Genomic DNA, 26,676 nt, shown 5'->3' with positions numbered 1-26,676 from the left:
GGAAGTGTCAGGTGCTCGCTGTCCCACAACATTGAAAGCGGCCATTCGTATATGCATTACCGTAGGATGAACGATCGTAAGGAAGTTAATGTTTTCTGTCGCTTATATGGACAAATATTCAGATGAAATCCTAGAAAATCGTACGAAAATTAAAAAATAAAAGAAAAAGAAAAGAAAAAACAAAACGAGCGAATACGTAAGTACATACAAATGTAACTATTTACATATATAATTGAGTATCTAGATTTATTTTTGAAAACAATGATAAAAATTTCAATGATGTTCAACTCTTTGATTCCCTTTTTTTTGTTTTTATTTTTTAATAGAAAAATCATTGTTTAAATAATTCATCTTGTTACATATAAGTACGATCATTCGCAAAAAAAAAAAATTAAGATTTGATTGATATTCAATATAGTATGTTCGAATTAATGTACTCCATTCGATCATAAAGTCACTATAATCGTTGGCTTATTACAAATATGCTCTCATACATACATATATAAATACATACGTATATATATATATATTGAGATTAAGGTCGTGATATTTACTCATGAGCACGTATGATCATTAATTGTAAGAACGATGGACGGATCTGGTGATTGGTCACTTTCAAAGGTTGACCATTTAAAAAGCTATTGTCGCTGGTCACCCATGACTACCCGATGGGCGGAACGAATATGATCTTGAGAAGTACGCATGCTCTTTAGGGCGGGAAGAAAGGTAACGTCGACGAATGAAAAGTTTCCTGGAAGAGGAGAAATGTAATAATCGTAGAACACGTGATATTAGAAAAGCTCTATCATAACCGACCTGTTAACTCGAAAACTGTTTTACTACGTTGGAGGAGTATCTTGAGTGCCTTACCTAATAACTTGTGTGATAGTCCTCTTTAAAATGTCAATTCGCGTTAAGTCTTAACGTTTCATTGAAATTTTTTCGATGATTGATACAATGACACGTCAATCGAAAAAGGAAAGATAAGAAAAAGAAAAGAAAAAAAGAAAGATAATCATAATTATCGCAAGACAAATTAATCGAACAAATGAGAAATCATTTTTAACGATGATCTTTTTGTTTTGAATATACAAAAAAAAAAAGAAAAAGAAAAGAAAAAAATGTTCGATTCGCGACGAATTAAATATTATGTAATCTATCGTCTTGATATAATGATGTTTTGAAGAAAGAAGAAAAAAAGAAAGGACGACATACGTAATATAATTGATTTGTGCAACGTATTATAATATTGAGTTTTTTTTACGTCGATTGTTTTTCTAAAAAAGGGAAAAGAAAATGTGAAGAAAAGAAAAAGAAAAAAAGAAAGAACAATACGTTCGAAGAAAAGAAAGAATAAATCAATCGACGTGCCTCGCGTAACTCGTTTTTTTTTTTTTTTTAAGACACCACCATGAATGTAAATCAAGAAAAAGAGGAAGAATCTTCTAAGATCGATCAAAATAATAATGTCATACTGATCGCGCATTGAAACGTTTTGAATGTATTCTCTAAAAAAAAAATGGCCTCTCATATACATACGCAAACAATTTGTTCTGAAAACACAATGACTGGAGCAGTTTCTACGTTACAATTACTGAGAAGTTATAGATTTCTTGCCCCGAATTCAGGTGCGTATAGAAAATGATGTGTTTTAAATCTATTATGAATGTCATACGCATATGTATACACGCTTACATAACGCATATATAAATAGATACATACGTATACATATATATGTATGTATATAAATAATAAACAATTCGACACATGTAAAATAAAATGAATAATAAAATATAACGTTGTTCGAAAATGGCTTATCAATAATGATCACGTTGCTTTTATGATAAGAATCATGCAAAAGACAATTCTTTGTATGTGACATGAACTATGATTAAAACCTTATGAAAACACGCAACATCGATGATATGCCAGATTATGAGTTATTCATAGCTGGTATGAAAATAAACAATAATCAACATTCTAATGTTTAAAATCATTCAAATCAAAATTCATTCGATTTTAATTTACATTAGAATTAATTTCTTACGGAAATCTCCTTCTAAATTAATGACAATTATAAAACTATATATTCAACAAGTTAATATAAGAGTTAAACAACGTAGAGTAATACATATATACATATGTATGTATATAATAAATGTTAAAATGTAAAAACTTTTATAGTATATATTACGGTTTAGAGAAAGAGGAACAGAGAAAGGGAGAAAGAGAAAGAGAGAGAGAGAAAGAAAAAAAAAGTGAATTATACCCCTGGTGGGACTCGAACCCACAATCCCCGGTTTAGGAGACCGATGCCTTATCCATTAGGCCACAGGGGCGACTTGTTTTAGATGTCTTAAATTAATAATAATAAGATCATTTGATTGGCTATAGATTTCTTATGAAATGATTTATTATTATTAGATTCTAAAAAAAAAAAGAAAAAGATAGAAAAGAAATTATAAAAAAATTTCTCATAAGGCATATGTCTCGGTGACTCGAATAAAAATTCTATTTTCTTTTTTATATTTGCGCTTACAGATATATATAGATACGAGCCGTATACTCCTACTCAACATTGTAAATTTAACGAAACAAATATATTGTCCAATTCAACGTCAATAGAATCGTCATTGACGCCATCGTTGACGACAACTGCTTCTCTTTCTGGAACATTACCAATTCCTAGTGGTTTTCTAGTGCAATCTCCTTTTTTCACAACTATGACACCGTTAATGCCATCGTTAAATATACCTCGACGATATTCGGATCTAATAGATTCTGGTAAGTTATATATTATGCCCAATGAATATTTATTATTAATTCATTATTCCGTGAAATCTGTCTCATTTTGTTTTTCTTTTTTTTTTTTATTTTTATTTTTTATTTGTTATTTTTTTTTTTATTTTTTTCTTTCCTTTTCTTTTTTTTTTTTTTTTTTTTTTTTATCATTTTTTTATGGTCTCACAATCAAAACGTATTGTTTCGTTTCTGCAAATAACACAGTCAGATTTCTTATAATTTATAACGCAGATACGATTATGAATCGACAGTTTATCAACGATAATAATACACAGAGTATCATTAGACGACCTAGAAGTGAGAAAAAGCCTATTCCGGATGATCAAAAAGATGAAAAGTATTACGAAAGGCGTAAACGTAATAATCAGGCCGCAAAGAAATCTCGAGACGCACGAAAAATTCGTGAAGATCATGTAAGATCGAATTCATTATTTTGAATTTCATTTCAAAGTTGATTTACGTACGTTTGGAAAAGTTCAAAGAAAAGATCGTCCCTATAAATATATTTTTCATTCGACGATATTATATTTTTTCTTTTTTTTTTTTTTTTTTTTTTTTAATCATTAAGAACTATTGAAATTTTTTTTTTTATCGAAAATCTCTTACTTTATCGAATAAAAGTATTAAAAATCGGCTTAAAAGTGATGAGTGATGTTTTTTTTTTGTTTTTTAATTATTGACATCGCAAACGCCGTACAAAACGAAACAAAAAAAAGAATAACTCCAAAAAAACGATGAATTGTTTCAATTTTCTTTTTTTTCTTTTCTTTTTTTCTTTCTTTTATATCGGAAAATATTCCTCGAAGTACTCGATTATAGCGCGTGTTTAATGATCTTTTTTTTTTCTTAACAAGATAAATCAAAAATATTAATGTCTTTATTTTTGAACGATCCAAATGTGTATGTAAAACTCCTTAATCGATTAATACTTTACACAACATATTCCCCACCTCCTCCATCATTCAATTATTTTTCGTAGATCGCTTTAAAGGCAACAATGTTAGAACACGAAAATGCTATTTTACGAGCGCAGGTGGTGACCCTTCGAGAGGAAGCTCAATCGCTTCGACATATGTTGCTAAAGCAGCAACAAGCAACTAGGACACAGTCCATCGAACGTTCTGTATCTTCATTGACGTCAGTAACACGATCATCGATGCGATCTCTCTCTGCATTGGATTGCGAACTATAAAAGGGGAAAAAGGTCTTTAATTGATTAAATAAAGACAAACTAACTACTTCCACCATAATTTCTAATCTCCCATCGATCTCCCAAGATTCTTTGTAAATTAATTAAGATAACAGAACGGAACGGAATGAATTATAATAATAATATAACATGCTAATATGCGTAATATACGTGAACAAAATGTTCGTTCGTTCTCTAAGATCTGAAGTAAAAAACAAAAAAGAAGAAAGAAAAAAAGAAGAAAAAAAAAAGACAAAAAAATGAAAAGAAAGAAAAAGGATAAAACATTTCAATTTATGATTACAAAAATGTATCTAGGTATATTAACAAAACAGAATTTTTTTTTATCGTATCACATTATCAATGTAACTTTATGATTGTTACAAAAACGAAATGTACATTTTTTTTGTTCTCGTGTTAAATATTTTTTGCTCGTCATATCTTTTTTATAAACTATATGTTTTTTATAAGTAATAGTAACGAATAATTTATTATTTACTATTACGTTATTATATATATATATACATAAAATGTATATTTATATATATATATACATTATACATAGAATGAGAAAGATTTATTAATATAATATTTGTGATATATAAATAAATTCTATTATATATATATATATATATATATATATATATATATATATATATATATATATATATATACACACACACACACACAAACATAAACATACATTAGAATATTTACCATACAAATTTACTTATACGTCACAAATATTATATTAATAAAATGTTGGTATGAATACAAATTAAATTTTAAAAGATATTATAGAATATATTTAAACAGTTTCTTTGAAAGAAAAAGATCTCCAAATAGTCTTCTGCGTATATATGTTATTTTATTCTAATAATTTTTATATGTAATCTTTTATATTCTTCTTACCTTTTCTTTCTTAGACGTGAACTTTCACAATTGTTCGTAAGCAAACTAATGTACTACTTACGTACATTATATTATGTATATAGATTATATATTGTCTGATAAGTATTGATATATAATGTATACGTCTAGATTCCAAATGATAATCATGTGACTATAAATAACTATATGTAATATTATGAGGTCTCAATATATATTTAAAAATTTTGTTACTATTAAATTATTAACAATTTTCAATATATAATTTACCAATAGAATATTGTCATAATTGCACATCAAGATATAATCAAAGAAGCGTGTAATTTTTTTTACGTATGTATTTAATTGTACGCCGATAAAAAAGTGCCTTCAATCCAATTACTTTTCTTTTACTTTTATAGTTCCTGCAATGATATATATACACACACACAATATATATATATATATGTATAGATATATGTAGATATATGTATATATGTACGTATCGTATCTATTTGTTAACACAATATTTACATTTTGACAAGATAAATTAATTAATATTCTGCGATACTCCGAAAGGATATAATAAAGAAGCAAATATTTTTTTTCTATATTATCTCATTTTATTTCTATACTATCTTTTTATTATTTGTTACGATTATTTTTACTCTTTTATTGGCAATTCTGTCAGAATAATTGCAATAGTCTTGCCAACTTATAAATTAAACGTAGCGAAGGGATTTTTCTTACAAACGCAAATAACTTTTTTCTACTGAAAGATTTATATATATATAAATATGTATACATATTATTATTAAAATATGTATGAAAAATTATATAATAAATGTTAAATTACTTACTAATTATTAGTTATACGTTTGTTACTATAAATTCATATTTGCTATATATGTATAATATATATACGTATACATATTGTTACTTTCAAAACTGTTGGCAAACCTGTGTACGTTCTTCCCATTTTACTCGAATGGATGGTTGTTTTTTGTCACGTTATGTTCTTCTTAAATATAAGGGAAAGAGTGAGAAAGAAATTAACATTTAACCATTATTGTTGATCTGAATGTTATTTACAAATAGATATCTTTCTTTATATCATGAAAATTTTCATAGTGAATCAAATTTCTTAGTGACGTTACATTTTGTGTAGTGTTGACGATCAAAAAAGAATTTCATCGCACGTTGTATATTCTATTAAATATAACAATTACAATTCTTTTCATAATATTATACAATAAAATTTCAATTTATTTAACGGGCGATTTGGCTGATTATAAATGGCATTTCAAGGTATCACTATAGTAGTAATTACAGTCGGTTTAGCAAGTTTATTATATTATTTTCTTGCCAATAACGGAAGACAAGAACAATCATATGGATATAGAAGTTCTGGAGGTCCCAATGGACCAGATATTAGAATGCCTCCTAATTTTTTCACTGCCAATTCACCATCAAACAAGTATTATTTTTATCAATTAATATAGGAATTAATATAGAAATAAAGTAATAGATGGCCTTATATAAATAACATAAATGTGTTATTTTAAGAAAGAAAAAAGTATTATCATTTAATATTTATGAATTCTTTCTAGCGAACAACAAAATCAGTATCGGAAAAGACGATCAAAGAAACCATTTAAAGATGTCTGTACCATCTGCTTTCAAAATGTTTCAGATCAAGATAAAGTACTTTTATGTGGTCATTGTTTTCATGAAAAATGTATTGAAGAATGGAGAACGCGAGGCCCAATGGTATATATCTATTTTAACTTTTGAATATAAAGAATAAGGTCTATTCATTTATTAGAACTTTAATAAATATTTGATTCTATCATATTTCTTTATATTAAATGTATTTATATTTATGATTTGAACAAGTACCATTGATATTAACTAAATTTGCAAATTATCTACGTATTTATAATTTAATATTTAATATTATAGGAATCACGTAATACTTGCCCTACCTGCAGGGAGAAGTATCAAATTATCTAGTGATATAAATGGATAATTCATTTTTTAATTGACACAAGAGTGTGATTATAAGTCATATTATAATTATTAATTTAGAAGAACAAAAAAGATTGGTTGCTTAAAAAGCAACCGTTGTTCAATCATTTAATGTTTTAATAATTGAGTATAAAATATATTTAAGATTCTGTTCAATGTTGAATAATGAGTAACAAAATATCTTGTGATTACTATAAAATTTGTATAATATATAATCTAAAATTATTGTTGATATCTTATCAAACAGTAAGATTTAAAATATTTTCTTAACTTCACTTTATATTAAATTTTATTCATAAAAATTATATTAATAATTATTTATGTTAATATTTAGTGAAGATTGAAAGATATGTTTTTTCATATGCATTATAATAATGGCAGTTTCGTACAGAATGAATCACCTAATACAGTGAAAAATATCTGAATATCTTTCAGTTTTAAAAATAAGAACAAACATTTCAAGTAAAAGATATTTTTCATCATCATATAATGAAAATTTTTTTCAACTGAAGATTTTTAGAAAAAGTAAAAGTCATTTTCATTTTTCTTAAATAAAATCATACATTTGGAAACACTTACTGTTAATCGTTAAGATAGCGTATTATAATATAACATATATTATAACATAATTCAACATATTTACATTGCACAATTTTTTCTATCTTTAAAATTGTGAAAGATGGCCAGATAACTAGTAGCCTATTTTAAGTGACTCACTCTATATCCATTCTAAGAAAACGTATATAATTAATATTTTTAAATTTATTGTCCTCTTATGAAAAATATTTATAAAATTTACATAAAATTTTTAATTGTTTTATCTTTCTAATTTTTAAGATTTTTGTGAACTATTAACTGTGATCCTCTAAAAAAATTAATATAATTGGTAGTAATAAATTTATTTATATTTTGAAATTGTTAAATGATAATATTCGTGTTTATTTATAAAAGCAATGTCGATATATTTAAAAAAAAAAGAGAAAATTTGTATATTAATATTTATATAAAATACTATTATATGTGATTTGTTACTGTATTATAACAACATTGAAATTATTTAATTTTGTAATTCTTAATATTTAATTAAAAGAACATTTCGTATAAAAAAAACCTTATAGCAATTTTTAGATCTTATGATCATTATTTTTTCATTATTTAAATCCAATTGTAACTTAAGAAATTAAATAAGCAAGTTCAAAACTTATATAAAAATAAATACATCGAAAGAAATTAGCCAATGGGTAAAACCTTACCCGTGTAAGAATGAAAGTATGTGTGCATATGGAATATTAAAAAAGTTATCATTAGTCTACCAACTTGTAATATTTGCTTAATAAATAAGAAAGTTTTAACAAATAATGAACTATATTGCATATCCACCGAAAATTTATTTCAAAATAATAAAACTTTATAAACTATAAATTATTAAGAAATTTTATATTTTTCGGATATAAATCCATTAGACTTTTATTAATGAAGATAATTAAAAAATATATGCTACAAGTATACAATTTATCTCGTCAGTTAAATTAATATAATTAATTTTTGTTTTATAAGACTGTGAAATAAATGATTTTTAAGTTCATTTTTGTTAAGACCTTTTTGTTTATTTCAATGAGTACTTCCAATTAATTTAAAATTTGGCATAACCTTTTTTCTATATTGTATGCAATTTAATTTGGTTTAATATTTTTCCAATATCCTATACAATTCCTGTATATTTCAATATCCTGTAAAACTCCAAGTAATATATTATAAAACATTGGTTGTTAAGATTTGAAACATATCTTGTATTTAGAAGAAATATTCATTTCATTATAAAACATTATAAAATGATTATAATGTTATAAAATACGATATTTTATACATAAAGTAAAAATTCGTTTTTTATCATATAGTGATAGAATTATTATATATCGCTATAACTATAGGCAAGTTAGGTTAAAGTTTATAAGAGCATGTGATTTTGTTAATAAATAAGATGACAAATAAAAATGTCTAATTATAATATTGCAATGTAATCACATTATCAATAATAGTTATTCAGCAATAGATAAAATAATAATAACATTATAATGATATAATTAGGCAAGTCGGAATTAATTGAAACTATTCTACTTTCGTTGCCAATCGCATACAAATATTAACTAACTCAAGTTAATTTATATTTTAATTATAAAAAAAAATAAAAAAAAGAATACTATTTAATGATTAATTATTTGTTTTTGTATCCAATAAAAATATTTATTCCTGTTGATTTGCTGATTATACTCACTTTTTTTTTCATATATGTATCCTAATATATAAGTTATTGATTTAAATTTACATAAGCTCAATTTTGTTAAGCAAAAAATAATGAAAGCTCAAATAGCTCATCTTATTTTATTCCAAAATCGATAATATGTAAGTTTCTTACTTAACGAATATTTTTCGTATTGCTTTTTTATCTTGGATCTTTTAATACTTATTAATTATAAAATCAATTTTGTTGAAGCGTGTAAAAGTGCGTTTCATTTTGAAGCATTAATCAGTAGATTTATTCAGATATTTCATCTTTATCGATTCCCTCTACAGCAACACTGCGTATACCATTCCTTAACAAAGGCGTCCCTTTATCCTTACCTAATACTCGTGCGTTCAAGAGTATTTTTAATGGTGCACCAGATTTGCAACACATGACTTGAACTTCTTCTTTCAAGATTCGTTCCTTGTACGCCAGTAGTTCAATTTTTAATCTGTGATTGAAATAATTAAAATGAAAAATGTAAATTAAGCTATAATATAATTTTCAATTAATAAAAAAGGAGATATTTCTTTACTTAAGGCCATCCTTCTCTTGCATTAGGTCGATAATGTGACAGTCTGGATTGTGATGGTTACAGACAACTACAGCGGGTGCAAGAAGTTCACCGTGAACACACATATTCCATGGTAGAGAAAACTCCACGTGGTACCTTCAAAGGATATATACGCAAGATGTACGATACCTTCATCTTCTTCGTTGAGCGTATAATCTGGTTTTCATCATTTAAAGAAACAAATCATACAACAGTACGACTATCTACATGACGATTGCAACATTTACGTTTAGTTTATCGCATCGTTTTGTAAACCTGTGATGAAGCTGTAAGAATCCAAGATGAACATCTATATGTCCATGTCGTTGCGGTTGTATCATAATGTTGTTGTCCTTTCCAAGACCGCTTGCCCCACTGAAGTGTACATGATGTTCTGAGAAATATATGATTTAATTATAATAATATAACTTTATATTTTGCATTATATTGAGACAATATGAGACACACTTGTCTCATATTGTCTCAAGTTGCAAGTTTCTGCCTCTTCATATCATGTATATATATATATATATATATATATATATATATATATATATATGCATGGAATGAGATGGAATACAATAATTACAATTATCATATATATAAAATATAAGTAGATTCTCAATCATTAGCATAATGTATTATCCTTTTTTTTATAATAATACTTTTTTAATAAATTTAATAAAATATTAATTCTTTTAATATAATAAAGCTCAAAATTTGCATTCAACGAGTAGAAAGTGACAATGCAAATTAATTCTTAACCTAATAATACTTTATCATGTTAATAAGGATAGTGCCCTGCCCATGTTACTTTAGGCTAGATTACTTTTTACTTTTTTTTTATAAGAACTGATAAGTACCTTTATCTCCCATATTTTATAATGTTGCTCGTTGTCCTTAACGTCATAATACACAAGAAACGATTACCCTCTGGTTCCGTACCTATCCGTACCTTGTTGGCAACAGCATTAACGCCTTCTGACGGCAAAATTATTATCCGCCATATTTTTACGTATTATAGGTGCGTGTAGAGTATGCGCAGTGAACTTAAACAACCAATGACAGAAATCAAAGGTTAGACTTTAAACAGGTTGTTATTTTATTTTGTAACTTAAATTAATCGTATATTAATATTGTATATGATTACATGTATGTAATATTAATAAAAGTAGTATATTTTATAATGTATTTTATATAATATACGAAATATTTTCAAATCATTCTTAATAAACATGGAAATTGATGCTTGTTTTATATAGCGATTATAAACTTGTAATGAATGATTGTTTAAATATTTATATACAATTATATATTTTTTATTTGTTTAATAAAAGAAAATGTTGCTGACATTGAGACCAGATCATAAGAAACATGTGCTATTTCTTATAGAGCAAACACCTCAAGGTATTATATCGCACATAATTTTAATTCCGTTAAAATATTATTTATCCTTATTTATTATAATAAAATTACACAGTGTTACAGGATTTTTGCAAACTTGCTTTAGATTATTTACAAAAAGGCCCTAACATGAAATTGTACTATGCGGCTGCCCGTAAGTACAATATATATAAAATGTGTATTCATATTTATATATGAATAATTATTGCACACATATTCTTTTATTATCTATCAATAATATGTAATTATTAATATAGAAAAACTTGAGGTAGAAGTGGATGTTATAAAAAATTCAGTAGAAGGTCTTATCAACTTATTATTAGAAAGTTGCAATCATAAGGTATAACTTTAATTATAATACAATTATATATCATATAATTATATGTAACTTATAAATATATTGTAATTATATGTTATATATCATTGTAGTTAAGTAACGAAGACTTTCGAGATTCTATTATAGCATTAGGTTTTTCTGAAGAAAATGAAGCGATTTTAAGTAAGCTGTATATTACAAAGAACAAAGAGATATCCAATATTTTATCAGCTACTGGTTTTAAAATACCAGAATACCATGATCTTGAGTGGCGTTTTGAAGTACAGGTAATCAATTATTTTATTATGTATACATTAAATGGTTTATTGAAAAAAGATAATAACAATTATATTGTTTCTAGACTGCTTCAAGAACCCTGTTAAAACAAGTTTCGCCATTGATTACGTTAGATTTAACATTGAAAAATAATGAAAACATGGAACATATATTACTCCAAACAGATCCTGTCAATTTACTACATATGGCTCAAGAATTAGAAGAAGCTTTGAAAGAGGGTTATAGTCAACACACACGTCAAGTTTCTAGAGTAGCAAAATAAACTAAACTTGAACTAAAACAAGTCAGTAAAAGAATTATTATTTTATAAAACTATGGCGAACTAGATCAGAAATTTTAATATCAAAAATGAAAATAAAAAAATGTATTAGTACAGGTAATATTAATTGTTACAATAATATTTTAAATAAAAAATCTTAATATGACTGAGAAATTGGATTATTTATGTTTTTATTACAAATTATTCACCTTTGTTAGGTATATATATATATTAGAGTAATATGTTTGTATATTTGTTCATAGGAAATATGGAAGGAAACTCAATAAATCTAATAAATGTCAATGATTTTGTACCTGGATTAAATGGAATAATAGTAAACAAAATTATAAATCACTATAAATCATTTACAACTAAGTAATAATGTTCTTGTCAGTTTTTCTTTTCATTTATTTTTCTATTATTTAAAAATAAACAAATATAGAAACCAGATGGAAATAAAAATATGAATATATCTATATAAAATATCTCATTTTGAATGGCTTCTTTAAAATCTTAAATGACAGAACTTCTATGACGTGGTTACTACCACTTAGTTGTTGCGACGTATATTAATAGTAGGAACGTATGTTAATAGATTTAATATGATAGTGGAAGTATTCATTTGAATATTTTATTGGATTATGATTTTATTACATTTTGAATATATGTATATGTATGTTCGTATTTGAAGATATATAAAAGAGACAGTGACCAGTTCATACTTCAAATCAAAATATTCAGCATTCAGGACATTACATATATTATTAATTATTAACTACTTATTATTTACTAAAACATAAATATCTTCAAATTCTTATCTGTATGTATTAAATTTAGAATTCATTTAATTTAATTATTCCTATTTATAATATATCATTAAAATATATTTTATATTTATTTATTATATATTTATTTATTATATACTTATTATATTAAAATTATATGCTTGTATATTTGTTCATAGGTAATATGGAAGGAATCTCAGTAAATCCAATAAATGTCAGTGATTTTGTACCTGGATTAAATGGAACAATAGTAAACAATATTATAAATCATGCCTTGACAACTATCGGTCCTCAATTTGCACATCAACAAATGCGATATACTAATCAAACAGTTGCTGATAAAGTACTTCCAGAAATGCTACATTTAATTGATCCTCATTGGTGACTATTACATTATATCTTTTATTATAAATAAATTTATTTTATTTATATATTTCAAAACGAATTAACTATGTAATAATTTTCTTTTTTTTTTTCTTTTTTTTCTCTCCATATAGGTATCAATTTCCACCTATGGATCCATTGTGGCATAAAATATTGGGTTTAGTTATGATTGTACTTGGAATTTTAGGATGGTCTGGAAATGGTGTTGTAGTATATATATTTCTGATGACACCATCATTAAGAACACCTAGTAATTTACTTGTGGTAAACTTGGCTTTCTCAGACTTTATAATGATGGTTATAATGTCTCCACCTATGGTAATCAATTGTTATTATGAAACTTGGATCCTAGGTAATGAAAATACAATTTTTATGTAGTTACTTAGTTATATGAATAATATTAATTATGCATAAGCTTTTTTTTCTACTTAAAGGTACCTTAATGTGCGATATATATGCCATGGTCGGTTCTCTATGTGGATGTGCATCTATATGGACAATGACTGCTATTGCTTTAGATCGATATAATGTTATAGTAAAGGTATTTAAAAAGTCGCATTAATAAGATAAAGATAAAAATGTTAATAAGGATAATTGCAGGGTATGTCAGGTACACCTCTAACCATTAAAAGAGCTTTACTACAAATTATCATTATATGGTCATTTGGATTGCTATGGACAATTTTACCAATGGTAGGATGGAATAGGTAAAAGTTTAATTATAATTATGTTAGAAGTTGTTTTATAGAAATTTAAACATTTTTACGAATTAGGTATGTACCAGAAGGTAATATGACAGCATGTGGTACAGATTATCTTTCCAAAGATTGGGGATCAAAATCTTATATATTGGTATATTCAGTGTTTGTTTATTATCTACCATTATTTACAATCATTTATAGCTATTATTTTATTGTCTTTGTAAGTATATCAATTATATTTATTTATTTATATATTAATAATTTTTATATTAAGAATTTTCATTTAATTCTATAGGCTGTAGCAGCTCATGAAAGAGCTATGAAAGAGCAAGCAAAGAAAATGAATGTTGCTTCTTTAAGATCTGGTGATAACCAAAATACTAGTGCTGAAGCAAAATTGGCAAAGGTACTACTCTTAATTTTTATATAAGCTTATTTATATAAGCTTATTATATTAATACTATTAAAAAAATTATCAAGATTTATTTGGACTTAATTTTTTTTTATATTTTAACTTAATTTATTTTTTATTTTCATTATTATATGAATTCTTTATTTTAGGTAGCCTTAACAACAATATCATTATGGTTTATGGCTTGGACACCATATTTGGTAATAAATTATATGGGTATATTTAATGGTTCTAAAATTAGTCCACTTTTTACTATTTGGGGATCTCTTTTTGCTAAGGCCAATGCAATATATAATCCTATTGTATATGGAATAAGGTATAAAATAAATATGCAAATTTATTAAAATTTATAGATATATCCATTAATTTCTTTATTTGTATATTTTACATAGTCATCCAAAGTATAGAGCAGCATTAAAAGAAAAACTACCATTCTTTGTGTGTGGATCAACAGAAGACCCTGCAGCATCTGCAGGAAATGCTGAAATATCTTCTACTACAACAACGAATGCAAAAGCATAATTTTTCTTTATTATTAATATTCTTTAGTTTTCTTCCTAAAATGGAAGTATAAATAAACTTCTAGAGAATTAATAATGAATTACTATCAAAGTTTAGTATAATTTATTGATAATTGTGTAAAATAGTATTAATTATGAAATAATTACGATTATTATTTAAAAATAAATAATTCAATGCATGTTTATTATTTTTGTAATTTATTTTAAAACAAAAGTACACTAATATAGTAGATCCCTGGAAGGTGTATTTTTTATCAGTAATTTTTAATTTAATAATAACAAATGAGTAATGCTGCTTGCATGATTTATTTAATTTTACAAAATTAAGTACAGATATAACGCTATCGCTATGTCTTGGCACGCTGACTAATCTTGTAATCATAGAGCCAATACCTGCTATACCAAAGTGACCATGTATATCACTATATTATAAAATGTACAAATTTATAATTCAATCTATTGATCAATTGTAAATGATTCACATTGTGGTGAAACATGAATCATAAAATTAATTATAGATGTATTCAAAGTTTGCTCATTTTATGTTATGTACACAGTGATATCATGTATGTTATTGGTACAGGTTTTGTTTATAAATCTCTCCTTCTAGATGTTAAATAGAATCAATTAGTTCACCTGTGTTCACTGTAGATCCTTGTTGTTTCTATTTTCTTTAACATTACATATATCACATGGAAGTCCTTGTTTAGAACACATAAATATGGCTGCCTCATTTATTGAATAATTAAGTATTCTTCATTCTGATGATATTAATATTTTCATTTTAGTGTAATGTTAATTTAGAGATTTAGAAAGTGGCAGCTTTTTATAATTTTGTTTTTATGCAGAAGGTTTCTCGCCTTCAGGGACCGTAGTAACAGCAGATGCAGTAGATGTTGCATCTGTAGAGGGTGCTGATTCATTTGCACAAGCCAAAGATGGGAACCTTTGGAAGAGAGCGGCTCGGTATTTAGGATGGCTGAAATCATTAAAAAGAAGCAAATGTATTAATTGTTTTTTCTAAATGTAATTACTTTTATATTGTTATAAACATAATATAAAAATTTCATTGATTTAATATGCTATCTTCTTTCTGTCTCTTATAGATGAAAAAATTTCCGATGAAATGACATAATAAAGGAGAAATGATTTACCTGATACCATATACAATAGGATTATATACAGCATTTGCCTTTGCGAAAATGGATCCCCAAATGGTGAAAATAGGTGTTATCTTCTGGCTATCAAAGATGCCTGTATAATTAATGACAAGATAAGGAGTCCATGCCATGAACCACAAGGAGATCGTCATAAGCGCTACCTAGAAAGATATTAAAGTTATTGAAATATGAGAATTTTTTTTTTAATTTTTATATTATTGTTATTTGCATTTATATATGTACATATACCTTTGCCAGTTTGCATTCTGCGCTGGTATTAGCATTTTCAGAAGATCGTAGAGAAGCAACATTCATTTTCTTTGCTTGTTCTCGCATATTTTTTTCGTGTGCTGCGACAGCTTGGATGATGAAGTAGTAGCTGTAGATTATCATAAATAGTGGCAAATAGTAGACGAATACGCTGTATACAAGTATGTAAGATGTATTTTCAATGGCTTTGCTCAAGTAATCAGTGCCGCAAGCAGTCAAATTTCCTTCAGGTACATATCTATAAAAAATACTTACTATTAGATATAGTTTGAAAATGAAAAAAAAGAGACTTATTAAATTATAAAAAGATATTACCGGCCCCATCCTACCATAGGCGCCATAGTCCAAAAGATCGAGAATAACCATATACAAATGATTCGAAGAAGGGCTCCATTAATGCTGAGTGGTTTGCCTGATAAACCTTTGACGATTACGTTATATCTATCAAATGCAATTAGTGTCATTGTCCATATGGAGCCACATCCAAACAGAGAGCCTAACAATGCGTAGACTTCGCACATAAGAGGTCCAAATACCCAAGTCTCATAGTAGCTGTTAATCACCTAATCATAAGAACATATTTGCAAAAAATTATAATATATCTAATTAAAATGTTGTTATACGATTATAAAATAATACCTACCACAGGTGGAGACATAGTAAACATCATGAGAAAATCAGAGAAGGCGAGATTGATGACAAACATGTTACTTGGAGTACGTAACGATTTAGTTGAGCAGAAGATGTAAACCACCATGCCATTACCGATGACAGAGATAATGCCTAGTACACCAATAACAAAACCAACCAAAGGATACCACATAGGGTTTATCGGCGGGAATTGATACCAGTGGGGATCAATTAAGTGTAACATATCTGGTGGAATTGAGTCTGCTAAGGTCAGGTTACCGAATTTTGAACCATGGCTCGCCCATGCAGCGTAACTTGGTCCCGACATAACAGTCATGCTGGACTATATATATATATATGTAGAGAGAAAGTATTATTATTATTATTTAATTCATCAATATGATGAAATTAATTTAAATTGATAAGATAATAATCAACGAATAAAAATTCATACTGAAAACATAAATGATATGTCGCCATTAAAAAACGAAAAAGAAAAAAATAATATCTAAGAATAATAATCTCCAATATCTTTGATTATATTATTAGTTTCTCACTTTTTCCAGGCTACTTGGAGAAAATCGTCGTAAAGAAACGAACTAATCCAAGTACTCGCTTAATGTTAGTAGTGGAGGATGGTCACCGCGGATTGTAAGGGCGTAAAAGACACCGACCGTTGTTTGGTCCACTGTTGGATGCGGCTCGTCTTGTCTCGTTCCGAGTCCAGTTTAAATATGAATCCAATGTCCCAACTTGACTCCATATGTACCCTCATTTTTTCTTATCTATATGACTACTTCATCTAAGTCTCCAAACAGTCTTAAGACGGTACTTATTAAGTTAAAAGGAATTAAAGAATACCTTGGTGCACCTTCAATGTCGCACACAGAAACCTTACAAAGGTACAACAAGAATATAACACGAAAGTCCGAAGAAGTATACTTCGATTTCTTCGTGAGTATCTTGAGAATCGTAAGGATAAAACTCTTATGTGACATTATCATATAAATTTTCAACAATTTATAAAGAAGAACACGTGATAATAACGAGTATAAAGGAAAAAAAAATATATCCATTTTTTTTTTTTTTTTTTATTTATAAGAACTATTAAAAATTAAAACGTCGAATTAAATTACTTAATATTATTAATTTTCTTTTAGTATATATTATATTTTATTGATGTTTGCGTTTTAATATGGTTTCATCATTTAAGAAGCTTATAGTAATGTTCTATAATATATTTTCAATGTTAAATATCTAAGACTTTTGATTTTAATTAATGACTATGACAATATTAATGATTAATTCAATAAAATTAAAATCTAATTTAATATTTTTATAATCAAAATTAATTCAAATTTACAAATGATTTTCTAATGTTCTACAAGTCTTTTTCATTTTAAATTTGACTATATATTGCGCGCTATAGTAAAGATCGATAAATCGATCTTAATCGTTACTTGATTTCATGATACGAAAAACGATTTAAATTGTAAACGGTATTTACGATCAGTGGCCACAATAAATCCGATTGTTGAAAGTTGAAATAAAGCGTATTAACGTTTGGAATAATATTTAATAGAGTTTACATTCGAAAAAAGTATTAATTCAACAAATAATATTATTAGAAGATAATGGATGATATCATGAAAGAAAATATTGCCGATTTAGAAATTGAGGAAGAGGAAGTGTTAACAGCAGAGAATGCACTTGAAGCAATTGAAAATGCATGGCTTAATGAAAAATTTTCACCAGAAATTCTACCACATAAATTTGATCTTGTTGATTGTATGTTGCAACAGATAAGTCATATGGAAGAAAATATGAAGAGGTTAGAAAGAGATGATCTACGCTTAGTGGTCCATAGAATGGAACTCGATAGAATACGATTTCTTATTTCTAGTTATCTCAGAATACGTTTAGAGAAAATAGAGAGATATACTATTCATATATTGTCAGAGGAAGCTAGCAGAGAACCAGATGAAGCTTATTTAACACCAGAAGAACTTCGATTTGCTAAGGATTATTTAGGCAGCATTGAAAATCTTTTCAAAACAGTGGCCTTACAACATATGCCTACCAACTTTCAAGGATTTGAAATAGATAAAGTTAGCACCAAACCGAATATGCAAACTCATGTTTTTTTAAGAGCTAACGAAAGAATAACTGGTATTGTTTTACCCGGTGTCATAGATGAAGAAATAGACTTTGAAGCTGGCTCACAGCATATTATCCAGTATAATGCTATTGCTAATCTAGTAAAAAGTGGTGCAGTGCAGTTAATATGATTAAATGACAATTAATTAATTAATTAGTGGATGTTTGAGAGAAATATCATACAAATTTTATTTTGAACGTAAGATAGTAATATTAAATATTATCTTACTTTATTAATGTAAAATAGACATTAAAACTCTTTATGTTTATCTATCTTTTCCTATGGATAAAATTTTATCTTTTTATAAGACTATTAATGAAAAATTCATGATTCGTAAACAAGTTTTTTCTTTAATATAACTTTTTTTTTTATTATTATATTTAGTAAAGAAAAAAAAAAACAGATTAAGTAATTTTAATATGTATACAAAATGTTTTACTGTAGTGTTATCACCTTTGAACTTAATTGCCAAAAAAGAAATAGATAATCAAAAAGTTGCAATTTGTAAAATTCAGTAATTATTTATGTGATTATTTATAAAAAAACATATATAAAGAAAATTGCATTAATGATAATACATATACATATACATATATATATATATATATATATATATATATATATATATATATATATATTTTATTTTTTTATTTTTGAGTTACAAAGTAATACATATATATATTATTAATATATAAATATAAATATATATCATTTTAACAAAGAATTACCATTTAAACTTTTCAAATCTTCTTTTTGTATTGCAATTTCCGTAGACATGTTGAATTTGCAATTATTATATGCCTGAAAATGATATTATAAATATTACAAAATTTATACTTCTTTGCAAAACAATTACTAATAGAAAATATGTTTATGTGCAATAATTTTACCTCTTCGCTTATAATTTCAAATTGTTTCATCATATTATCTCCAGTTTCTTTTGCCATTTCGTAAAAATGACTTTGCTCATTCTTTAACAAAATATATGGATGATCGAATTCAAGTATTTTACCACGATCTAGTAACAACACTCTATCACTATCTATTATAGTATTTAATCTATGTGCTATTGTCAATACTGTACAATTTTGAAACTTTTTTCTAATTGTAGTTTGTATTAATGTATCTGTTGCAGGATCGACATTCGCTGTGGCTTCATCAAGAATTAAAATTTTATTATTTTCTATTATAGCACGTGCAAGACAAAGCAATTGCCTTTGTCCTGCACTAAGATTGCTACCACTTTCACTTATCTGATAATCTAAAGAAGTAAATGCACTTTTTAATTCTACTTCCTCCATTGTAGCCCATAAAGTAGCATCGTCATGTTTATGAAAGGGATCAAGGTTATCTCGCAATGATGCAGAGAAAAGGACTGGATCTTGAGGGATTATTGAAATTTTATTTCGAAGATCATGTAGACCAATCTTCTTAATATTAATTTTGTCTATGTAAATTATACCATTGAATTCAGACAAACGGAATAAGGCTGAAATTAATGAAGATTTACCAGCACCAGTACGTCCAACTATTCCAATCTGAAAGAAAAAATATGAGTAAAATTTACTTTACAGAATACATAATTTATCAATAAAAGCATATAATATACCTTCATTGCAGGTTGTATAATAAAATTTAAGTCTTTTAAAACTGGTGGATCAGAATCAGAATATTGCAAATACACATGATCAAATTTAATCTCGCCTTTAGTGGGCCATTCAAGTGATGGTTTATTACTTGGATCACTTGTAAATGGACCTTCTTCATCAAGCTTTGTAAATTGTAATACTCTCTCTACACTAGTCATTTGTGCTATTGCTTCTGCAGTTTGACGCATACCATGTTGTAACATTCCACATAAAATGAGAACTTGTGAAATAGCTAAACCCACATTTCCAGCAAAAGTATTCTCTGAAATATTGACATAAATGATGATGTATAGAAAACCATTAAATTAATATAAATGGATGCATAAACATTATTCTAATTGTGTCTATTCTAATAGATATTTACCATTATTAAAAATAATAAAACTATATGTAACAAAAGTCACAAACAAAACAGATACTGTATCAAGTGCAAAACCAAAAGCAGTGGCGGTTAAAATTGACAAAGAGTACGCGCCAGTGTGTAAGTCTTGATGAGAATCAAATTCTTTGGAAAGCATAAGTTGTGCATTAGATGAACGAATTGTGCTTAATCCTATTAAAGATGAATTGACATGAGAGAAGACTGGACTTTTAGCTGAAAAAAGTTACAGTAGATATTATTTAACAATCAATTTTATTATATCTTAAAAATTTAAGAATTGATTTCTTACTGGTCCCTTCCAAACGTTTCAAATTTTGTGCAGTAGTTATATAAATTTTTCTTATTTCCCAATATAGAAAACCCATGATTAATACAGGAACAATAGTCCACCAATTAATTATTATAACTTGGATTAAAATTCCTGACATTACTGCAAAAATCTGAATTGATTCTATCATAGTTCTTGGCAAGATTTCATCAACAGCACCAATATCTTTCGAAAAACGATTGAGAATACGACCTGTGAAATAAACATATTTCGCCGTGGCATTTATTTATTTTTTATTTTATCAAGTAAATCACACGACAATGCTTACCAAACGGATTTGTATTAAAAAATTGCATAGGCGCTTTAAGTAAACATGAGAACATCAAATTATGTAAATTTTTGCTTGATGTCATGCATGTTTTAAAAAATATAAGATTTCTAGTTATAGTCATAACTATGCTTACGGCAATAAAACCTCCATAAATCCATAGAGCAGTATATGTATCAAGGCCGTATGATTCGGTAGACTCTACATTCACGTTTGTCTAAATGCAATAATAATTTTTACATGAAGTAAAGTATATTGAATTTTCAGGAAAAATTAAAAATCATATTACCAACCATATTCTCAGCTATTATATTCTGAATTATTGAAGAATCATTGAAGACTATATGTTTAATATTATCAATTGTATTATCTCTGATTGTGAAGTTTGTAGAATTTCCATTTTCATCTGTTAATGCAGATGTGTTAAAATTATGTTGCGAATGTATAAAATCACGTTCTTTCTTTAATCTCATTTCTTCTTGATTTGTCCTATATCATAATAAATTTATCGTCTGTATTATATATATATATATATGTGTGTGTATAAATATATATATATATATATATATATATATATATATATATATATAATATAGTAAAAATACTATTTAATAAAAGATCTCGCAATTAAAAAGTTTTATAAATAAGTATTTAAAAAATTTGTTAAACATTTTAAAGAATCATACCAATAAGCAACCCAATAATCACCACCACTGCTTCCAATTTGCCCCAATATCATAGAACAAACAAAGGCGATAATTACAAAAATAGATGCTCCAGCTCTAAAATATTTCCAGTAAATAGCTTTTGTTAAGGTTCCTTTAGCCATTAATTCTTCTGTCTCTTGAGGTTCAGCATTATCTTCATTTTCTGTAGTATTACAATAAGATAACATATCTGAGGTAGAATCTATACTTTTTTCTTTAACTAATACTTTTTCCTTCGATTCATCATTTACCAATAATTTCAAAAAATTAATTTTTTTATTTTGAATATCTGCAAATGTTCCTTCATTTTCCACTTTACCCTATTTTGTAAACATATTACGTACATATTTATAAATATTATACACGATAAATAACAATATTAAACTTACATCCATCAAATTGATCTTTTATCTTTTTTTTTTTTTTTTGAAATATTATACTTACATTATTAAGTATAATTATGTAATCACAATTTTTTAAGTACTGTATTTGATGTGTTACAAGAATTCTCGTTTTATTTTTCAAATATCCATTTATACATTCATCAAATAAATGTTTACTAACATGCACATCTACAGCAGATAAAGGATCATCCAAAAGATATATATCGGCATCTCTATATACTGCTCTAAAAATGACAAAGAAAATTATAGATATAATAATTACGATGTAAATATATAATTTATTTACCTAGCTAAATTTATTCTTGCACGTTGTCCTCCACTAAGTGCAGTACCTCTATCTCCAACCAATGTTTTATCACCATGTGGAAATTGTTCAAAGTCTTTAAGCAAAGCACATACTTTGACAACTTTTTGATATTTCTTTTGATCATATGATTGTCCAAATAAAATATTATTTCTCACTGTACCAGCGAATAACCAAGATTCTTGACTAGCATATGAAATGTTACCTTTAATATTTACTTGTCCATGAGATATTTTCAATTCTCCCAAAATTAATTGAAGAAATGAACTCTACACAATAAATTAGAAATCATTGATTAGAAACGCTTTACTAAGTTATAGTTTATAATATTAAATTATATAAAATAATATATAAAAATGGTAGATTACCTTGCCTGATCCAACTGGACCAACTAAAGCATAAAGTTTGCCAAATTCTATGTAGTTATTAATGTCATGAAGAGTGCTTACAATATTAGTTTCTGTCCATGTAGCAGTGACATCTTTCAAAATAATACTACTTTTCTCATCTCTTGGCAGTGCATGAATTATAGGCAAATTTTCTTCCAATAAGAGAAAATTCTATATTGACAAAACATAAATCAAAAACATGCAATGCAAACATGTCTGATACTTATCTTATCAAATCTTATCTTTTTTGACTAACCAAATTTTATTTGATTAATAATATATTTATATATGTTTTACCTCTAATCTTCTTATTGATATCAAAGCTTCAGCAGCGTAAGCTACTGCCATAGGATAAAATATAGCCATGGTAGCTTGAAGAATATTAAAGTACTGAGCCATTGAAAATACTTTATCAGCAGATATATTATTTCCATGAAGTACATATGCCATGATTGTAAAATACAACGTTGTTCGCTCAGTAAAAATAAAACTAGCTAAGGTAAATCCTCTTAAGTACGATGTTAATGTAAGTATATCAATTTCATGACTGAAATAAGAGCGTACAAGTTTATCATAGAATAAATAAAACACAAGTAACATTCATAAAATATAACTGTGCAAGATATAACAAAATTTAAAGAAATCATTATTACCTTCTTGAAATACTAACGAGTTTTACAAATGGCTTTTCCCATGTATACATTTTAATAACTTGAATTCCTCTGATAATTTCCGACATTAAACGAACTCTTTCGTCAGTTCTTTTCGCTATTTTCAACCTTAAATTTGCTGTCCACTTGCTCATATATCCTAAATTAATATTACATTAATACATAATGTAAATATTTCTTCATTGTTATTACAATCAACAATAGTCATATAAGGGAAATTATTTTACCTTGTACAGGAATTGTTTGAATTGTTATAAGAAAGACACCAGCTAAAGAAGCTATACCAACACTTTCCCAAATTAAAAAAGAGATTAAGGCACCTTGTATTGGCATAATCCAAATGTAATGTAAAAGTGTAAATAATTGATCAAATCTTGATACATCATTTGATAGTAAATTTATAATTTGTCCAGAGGTAGTATTCTCAGTAGTACCTTGTGATAATCGTAAAATCTAAAATAAAAAATATTAATGCACTTAATTTATTGTTTTCTAAACAGACATATAATATTAATTTATGATTTCAATATCACCTTTTTATAAACGAGAGATGAACATGCTATTCTCATTCTCATGCCGATTTCCATTTGACCTAGATTAATATGATGACTAATTATTGTCGTTAATGTTATCATAATTACAACAGCAGTAGCATACATATATGCTTCTGTTACAGTTGATGTTGCTCTAGGATCAAAATGCCATATAAGTAATCCCAATGTATATGGTTGTAAGACTCTATGAAGATATAATCAATATAAATTATAAAAAATGCTTAATGATAATTTATTATAGTACTGATATATTTACCTTAAAACTAAGCATAAAAATAAAGTCCATCCTCCGTAATAAGCAAATGATGATAAAAATGTCTTTCGCAAAGCTGTATATAACTTAGGTTTTCTACCAGCTGCTTCTGCTGCTTTTAGTTCTTTTATCCAATTTCTACAACAAATGAGTTGAATTTTAATGGACTATTTTAAGACTTGTTCTTTAAACCAATTAAAGTATAGTTACCGTTCTAATTTATTTCCTAATAATTCACTGATATCGCTAGAGGATACATTGTAAAGGTCTTTAATTTTTAAATCATGATCCTTTCCATATAAAAATAATGGTTTTAACCACCTAAAATACAAATTCATAATTCTAATCTAAAATCTAAATAAAAATCTAATACATCACAAATTTTAATATTATTAATTTTAAAAAACAGGAATTAATAATAATAAAACAGAAACAAAATAAGTTAAAGTATTATCATTAAAATAGTGTATTGTAAATACATACATATATGGAAAATAGCATTAACAGCTGATACATACTAATTATTGAAATGAATTTAGATATGGCTTATCTCTAATTAAGTAATTTTTAACTTAATTATATAATTAAATATATTTAAAATATATACATATATTCATATATTAAAGAGTTTCCATAAAAAAATTACAAATACAAATGTATTCTTGTAATTATATGATAAAAAATAATACAATAAAGACAAAAAAGAGAGAGAGAGAGAGAGAAAGAGAGAGAGAGAGAGAGAGAAAGAGAGAGAGAGGGAGAGAAATAGAAAGAGACAATAGCCAGAAAAAGAAGTTAAAAAAACATTGTAACATAAAATCATTTACAATATGTAAAAATTTAATAATTATACTTCAAATTTAAGTACAATTATTGACTAAAGAATAAGAACATACGCACATTTAGATTATACAAAATATTACATTATCAGATATTAAAAGAGAAGGAGAAAGAAAGTTTATTATATTAATAGAAAATTTAAATTGATCTTAATAATATATTTATACATTCATATAAGAAAAAAATAAATAAATAAATAAAATTAAATCTTACCAAAAAGTAAGTTTACTAAATATATTCGCTGTCGAACGCGGATTTGGATTATCGTATTTTTTACTGCTATCCATTTTTTAATTTGTCCATAAAATGTAATTTTCTTATGTATATATAGAAAACTGTATTAACACTCTTTATATCACCAAAGTTGTTGAATGATTTGAGTATCTTATATTAAAACTTCATTAAAAGGAATGACTAAACAAAAGTTTATAAGATGTTGTGCAATACCACTAAATTATCTACAGTCTCGATAGGATGTATTAGATTATAAAAAGGGTATATAAAAGATAGTATAAGATAATACATATTTGATTATTATGACATATAACGAACATCCGTAAAGTATCATAAATTATTGTCCTTCGAACTACACAATCTATGTGCAAACGTACATGATTTGAGTTACGTAAAGATCTAAATGATCAGAGTTTTATTTATATCTACAAGATGATAGAATTTTCTTCTTTTTTTTTCTTTATCTTTTCTTTTTTATTGGATTAAGGTCAAATTATAACCATTCAAGTAATAATAAAATTATTAGAAGGGATGGATAATATATAGAAAGATGAAAAGAATAAGATACATTTCTCAGATAATATAAAAAAAAGTGCTTTTATCATTCTATCAATGAAAACTGTTATCTTATGTCTAAAGTACAATGTAATTGCATGTAATATATAATAATATA

General features: G+C 26.2%; 8 protein-coding genes, 1 long non-coding RNA gene and 1 other non-coding gene across 15 annotated transcripts; 5 read left to right on the top strand and 5 right to left on the bottom strand.

Annotated features, from left to right (window-relative positions):
- The first annotated feature begins 21 nt into the window (after positions 1-21).
- On the top strand, positions 22-4,415 carry LOC124431785 (cell death specification protein 2). 3 transcript variants are annotated; one of them, XM_046980067.1, is made up of 5 exons: positions 22-196; positions 1,404-1,628; positions 2,542-2,784; positions 3,034-3,215; positions 3,836-4,415. In XM_046980067.1, the coding sequence occupies exons 2-5, from the start codon at positions 1,520-1,522 to the stop codon at positions 3,992-3,994; spliced, it is 693 nt and encodes a 230-aa protein (XP_046836023.1). In that variant the 5' UTR covers positions 22-196; positions 1,404-1,519; the 3' UTR covers positions 3,995-4,415. The 3 variants fall into 3 exon arrangements, with proteins under 3 accessions (XP_046836023.1, XP_046836021.1, XP_046836022.1); XM_046980065.1 differs by having other exon boundaries at positions 23-196; positions 3,782-4,415; XM_046980066.1 differs by lacking the exon at positions 22-196 and having other exon boundaries at positions 1,342-1,628; positions 3,782-4,415.
- On the bottom strand, positions 2,267-2,339 carry Trnar-ccu. The gene has a single exon. It is a non-coding gene; the product is annotated as a tRNA-Arg (tRNA).
- Positions 3,662-5,673, bottom strand: LOC124431790. Of its 3 annotated transcripts, XR_006944099.1 has the most exons (4): positions 5,393-5,673; positions 5,150-5,283; positions 4,904-5,064; positions 3,662-3,988 (listed from the first exon to the last, which is right to left on the bottom strand). It is a non-coding gene; the product is annotated as an uncharacterized LOC124431790 (long non-coding RNA). The 3 variants fall into 3 exon arrangements; XR_006944097.1 differs by having other exon boundaries at positions 5,150-5,673; XR_006944098.1 differs by lacking the exons at positions 5,150-5,283; positions 5,393-5,673 and having other exon boundaries at positions 4,904-5,139.
- Positions 5,674-5,839: 166 nt separating this feature from the next.
- On the top strand, positions 5,840-8,202 carry LOC124431788 (RING-H2 finger protein ATL33-like). Its single transcript, XM_046980070.1, has 3 exons — positions 5,840-6,335; positions 6,469-6,628; positions 6,821-8,202. Exons 1-3 carry the CDS (start codon positions 6,154-6,156, stop codon positions 6,869-6,871), a joined length of 393 nt encoding a protein of 130 aa, XP_046836026.1. The 5' UTR covers positions 5,840-6,153; the 3' UTR covers positions 6,872-8,202.
- A 1,197-nt stretch (positions 8,203-9,399) lies between these two features.
- LOC124431787 lies at positions 9,400-10,720 on the bottom strand. Its single transcript, XM_046980069.1, has 4 exons — positions 10,587-10,720; positions 10,000-10,117; positions 9,706-9,840; positions 9,400-9,621 (listed from the first exon to the last, which is right to left on the bottom strand). Exons 1-4 carry the CDS (start codon positions 10,597-10,599, stop codon positions 9,423-9,425), a joined length of 465 nt encoding a protein of 154 aa, XP_046836025.1. The 5' UTR covers positions 10,600-10,720; the 3' UTR covers positions 9,400-9,422.
- Positions 10,710-12,280, top strand: LOC124431786 (COMM domain-containing protein 2). The gene is made up of 7 exons (XM_046980068.1): positions 10,710-10,816; positions 11,061-11,130; positions 11,204-11,281; positions 11,385-11,467; positions 11,557-11,730; positions 11,805-12,023; positions 12,263-12,280. Exons 2-6 carry the CDS (start codon positions 11,064-11,066, stop codon positions 12,000-12,002), a joined length of 600 nt encoding a protein of 199 aa, XP_046836024.1. The 5' UTR covers positions 10,710-10,816; positions 11,061-11,063; the 3' UTR covers positions 12,003-12,023; positions 12,263-12,280.
- A 198-nt stretch (positions 12,281-12,478) lies between these two features.
- On the top strand, positions 12,479-15,325 carry LOC124431782 (rhodopsin-like). The gene is made up of 9 exons (XM_046980060.1): positions 12,479-12,819; positions 12,964-13,165; positions 13,282-13,520; positions 13,603-13,709; positions 13,769-13,875; positions 13,942-14,089; positions 14,165-14,275; positions 14,431-14,597; positions 14,674-15,325. Exons 2-9 carry the CDS (start codon positions 12,969-12,971, stop codon positions 14,801-14,803), a joined length of 1,206 nt encoding a protein of 401 aa, XP_046836016.1. The 5' UTR covers positions 12,479-12,819; positions 12,964-12,968; the 3' UTR covers positions 14,804-15,325.
- On the bottom strand, positions 15,090-17,575 carry LOC124431783 (rhodopsin, long-wavelength). The gene is made up of 6 exons (XM_046980061.1): positions 17,420-17,575; positions 16,876-17,205; positions 16,548-16,795; positions 16,212-16,470; positions 15,957-16,123; positions 15,090-15,781 (listed from the first exon to the last, which is right to left on the bottom strand). Exons 2-6 carry the CDS (start codon positions 17,197-17,199, stop codon positions 15,643-15,645), a joined length of 1,137 nt encoding a protein of 378 aa, XP_046836017.1. The 5' UTR covers positions 17,200-17,205; positions 17,420-17,575; the 3' UTR covers positions 15,090-15,642.
- Positions 17,576-17,650: 75 nt separating this feature from the next.
- Positions 17,651-20,291, top strand: LOC124431784 (DNA replication complex GINS protein SLD5). Of its 2 annotated transcripts, XM_046980064.1 has the most exons (4): positions 17,651-17,816; positions 18,491-18,693; positions 18,766-19,218; positions 20,156-20,291. In XM_046980064.1, the coding sequence occupies exons 1-3, from the start codon at positions 17,652-17,654 to the stop codon at positions 19,148-19,150; spliced, it is 753 nt and encodes a 250-aa protein (XP_046836020.1). In that variant the 5' UTR covers position 17,651; the 3' UTR covers positions 19,151-19,218; positions 20,156-20,291. The 2 variants fall into 2 exon arrangements, with proteins under 2 accessions (XP_046836020.1, XP_046836019.1); XM_046980063.1 differs by having other exon boundaries at positions 18,491-19,218.
- Positions 19,670-26,589, bottom strand: LOC124431780 (ATP-binding cassette sub-family C member 4). The gene is made up of 18 exons (XM_046980058.1): positions 25,983-26,589; positions 25,140-25,250; positions 24,933-25,067; positions 24,656-24,860; positions 24,350-24,575; positions 24,105-24,261; positions 23,749-23,998; positions 23,431-23,622; positions 23,045-23,331; positions 22,799-22,982; positions 22,334-22,674; positions 21,941-22,136; positions 21,648-21,864; positions 21,341-21,571; positions 21,034-21,264; positions 20,630-20,931; positions 19,911-20,558; positions 19,670-19,821 (listed from the first exon to the last, which is right to left on the bottom strand). Exons 1-18 carry the CDS (start codon positions 26,054-26,056, stop codon positions 19,729-19,731), a joined length of 4,080 nt encoding a protein of 1,359 aa, XP_046836014.1. The 5' UTR covers positions 26,057-26,589; the 3' UTR covers positions 19,670-19,728.
- Between the last annotated feature and the right edge of the window lie 87 nt (positions 26,590-26,676).

The sequence above is a fragment of the Vespa crabro genome, chromosome 22 (genome assembly GCF_910589235.1).
Source record: "Vespa crabro chromosome 22, iyVesCrab1.2, whole genome shotgun sequence".
NCBI lineage: Eukaryota > Metazoa > Arthropoda > Insecta > Hymenoptera > Vespidae > Vespa > Vespa crabro.
The sequence above is the reverse complement of the archived record's forward strand: the minus strand, read 5'-3'. Positions and strand labels throughout refer to the sequence as shown.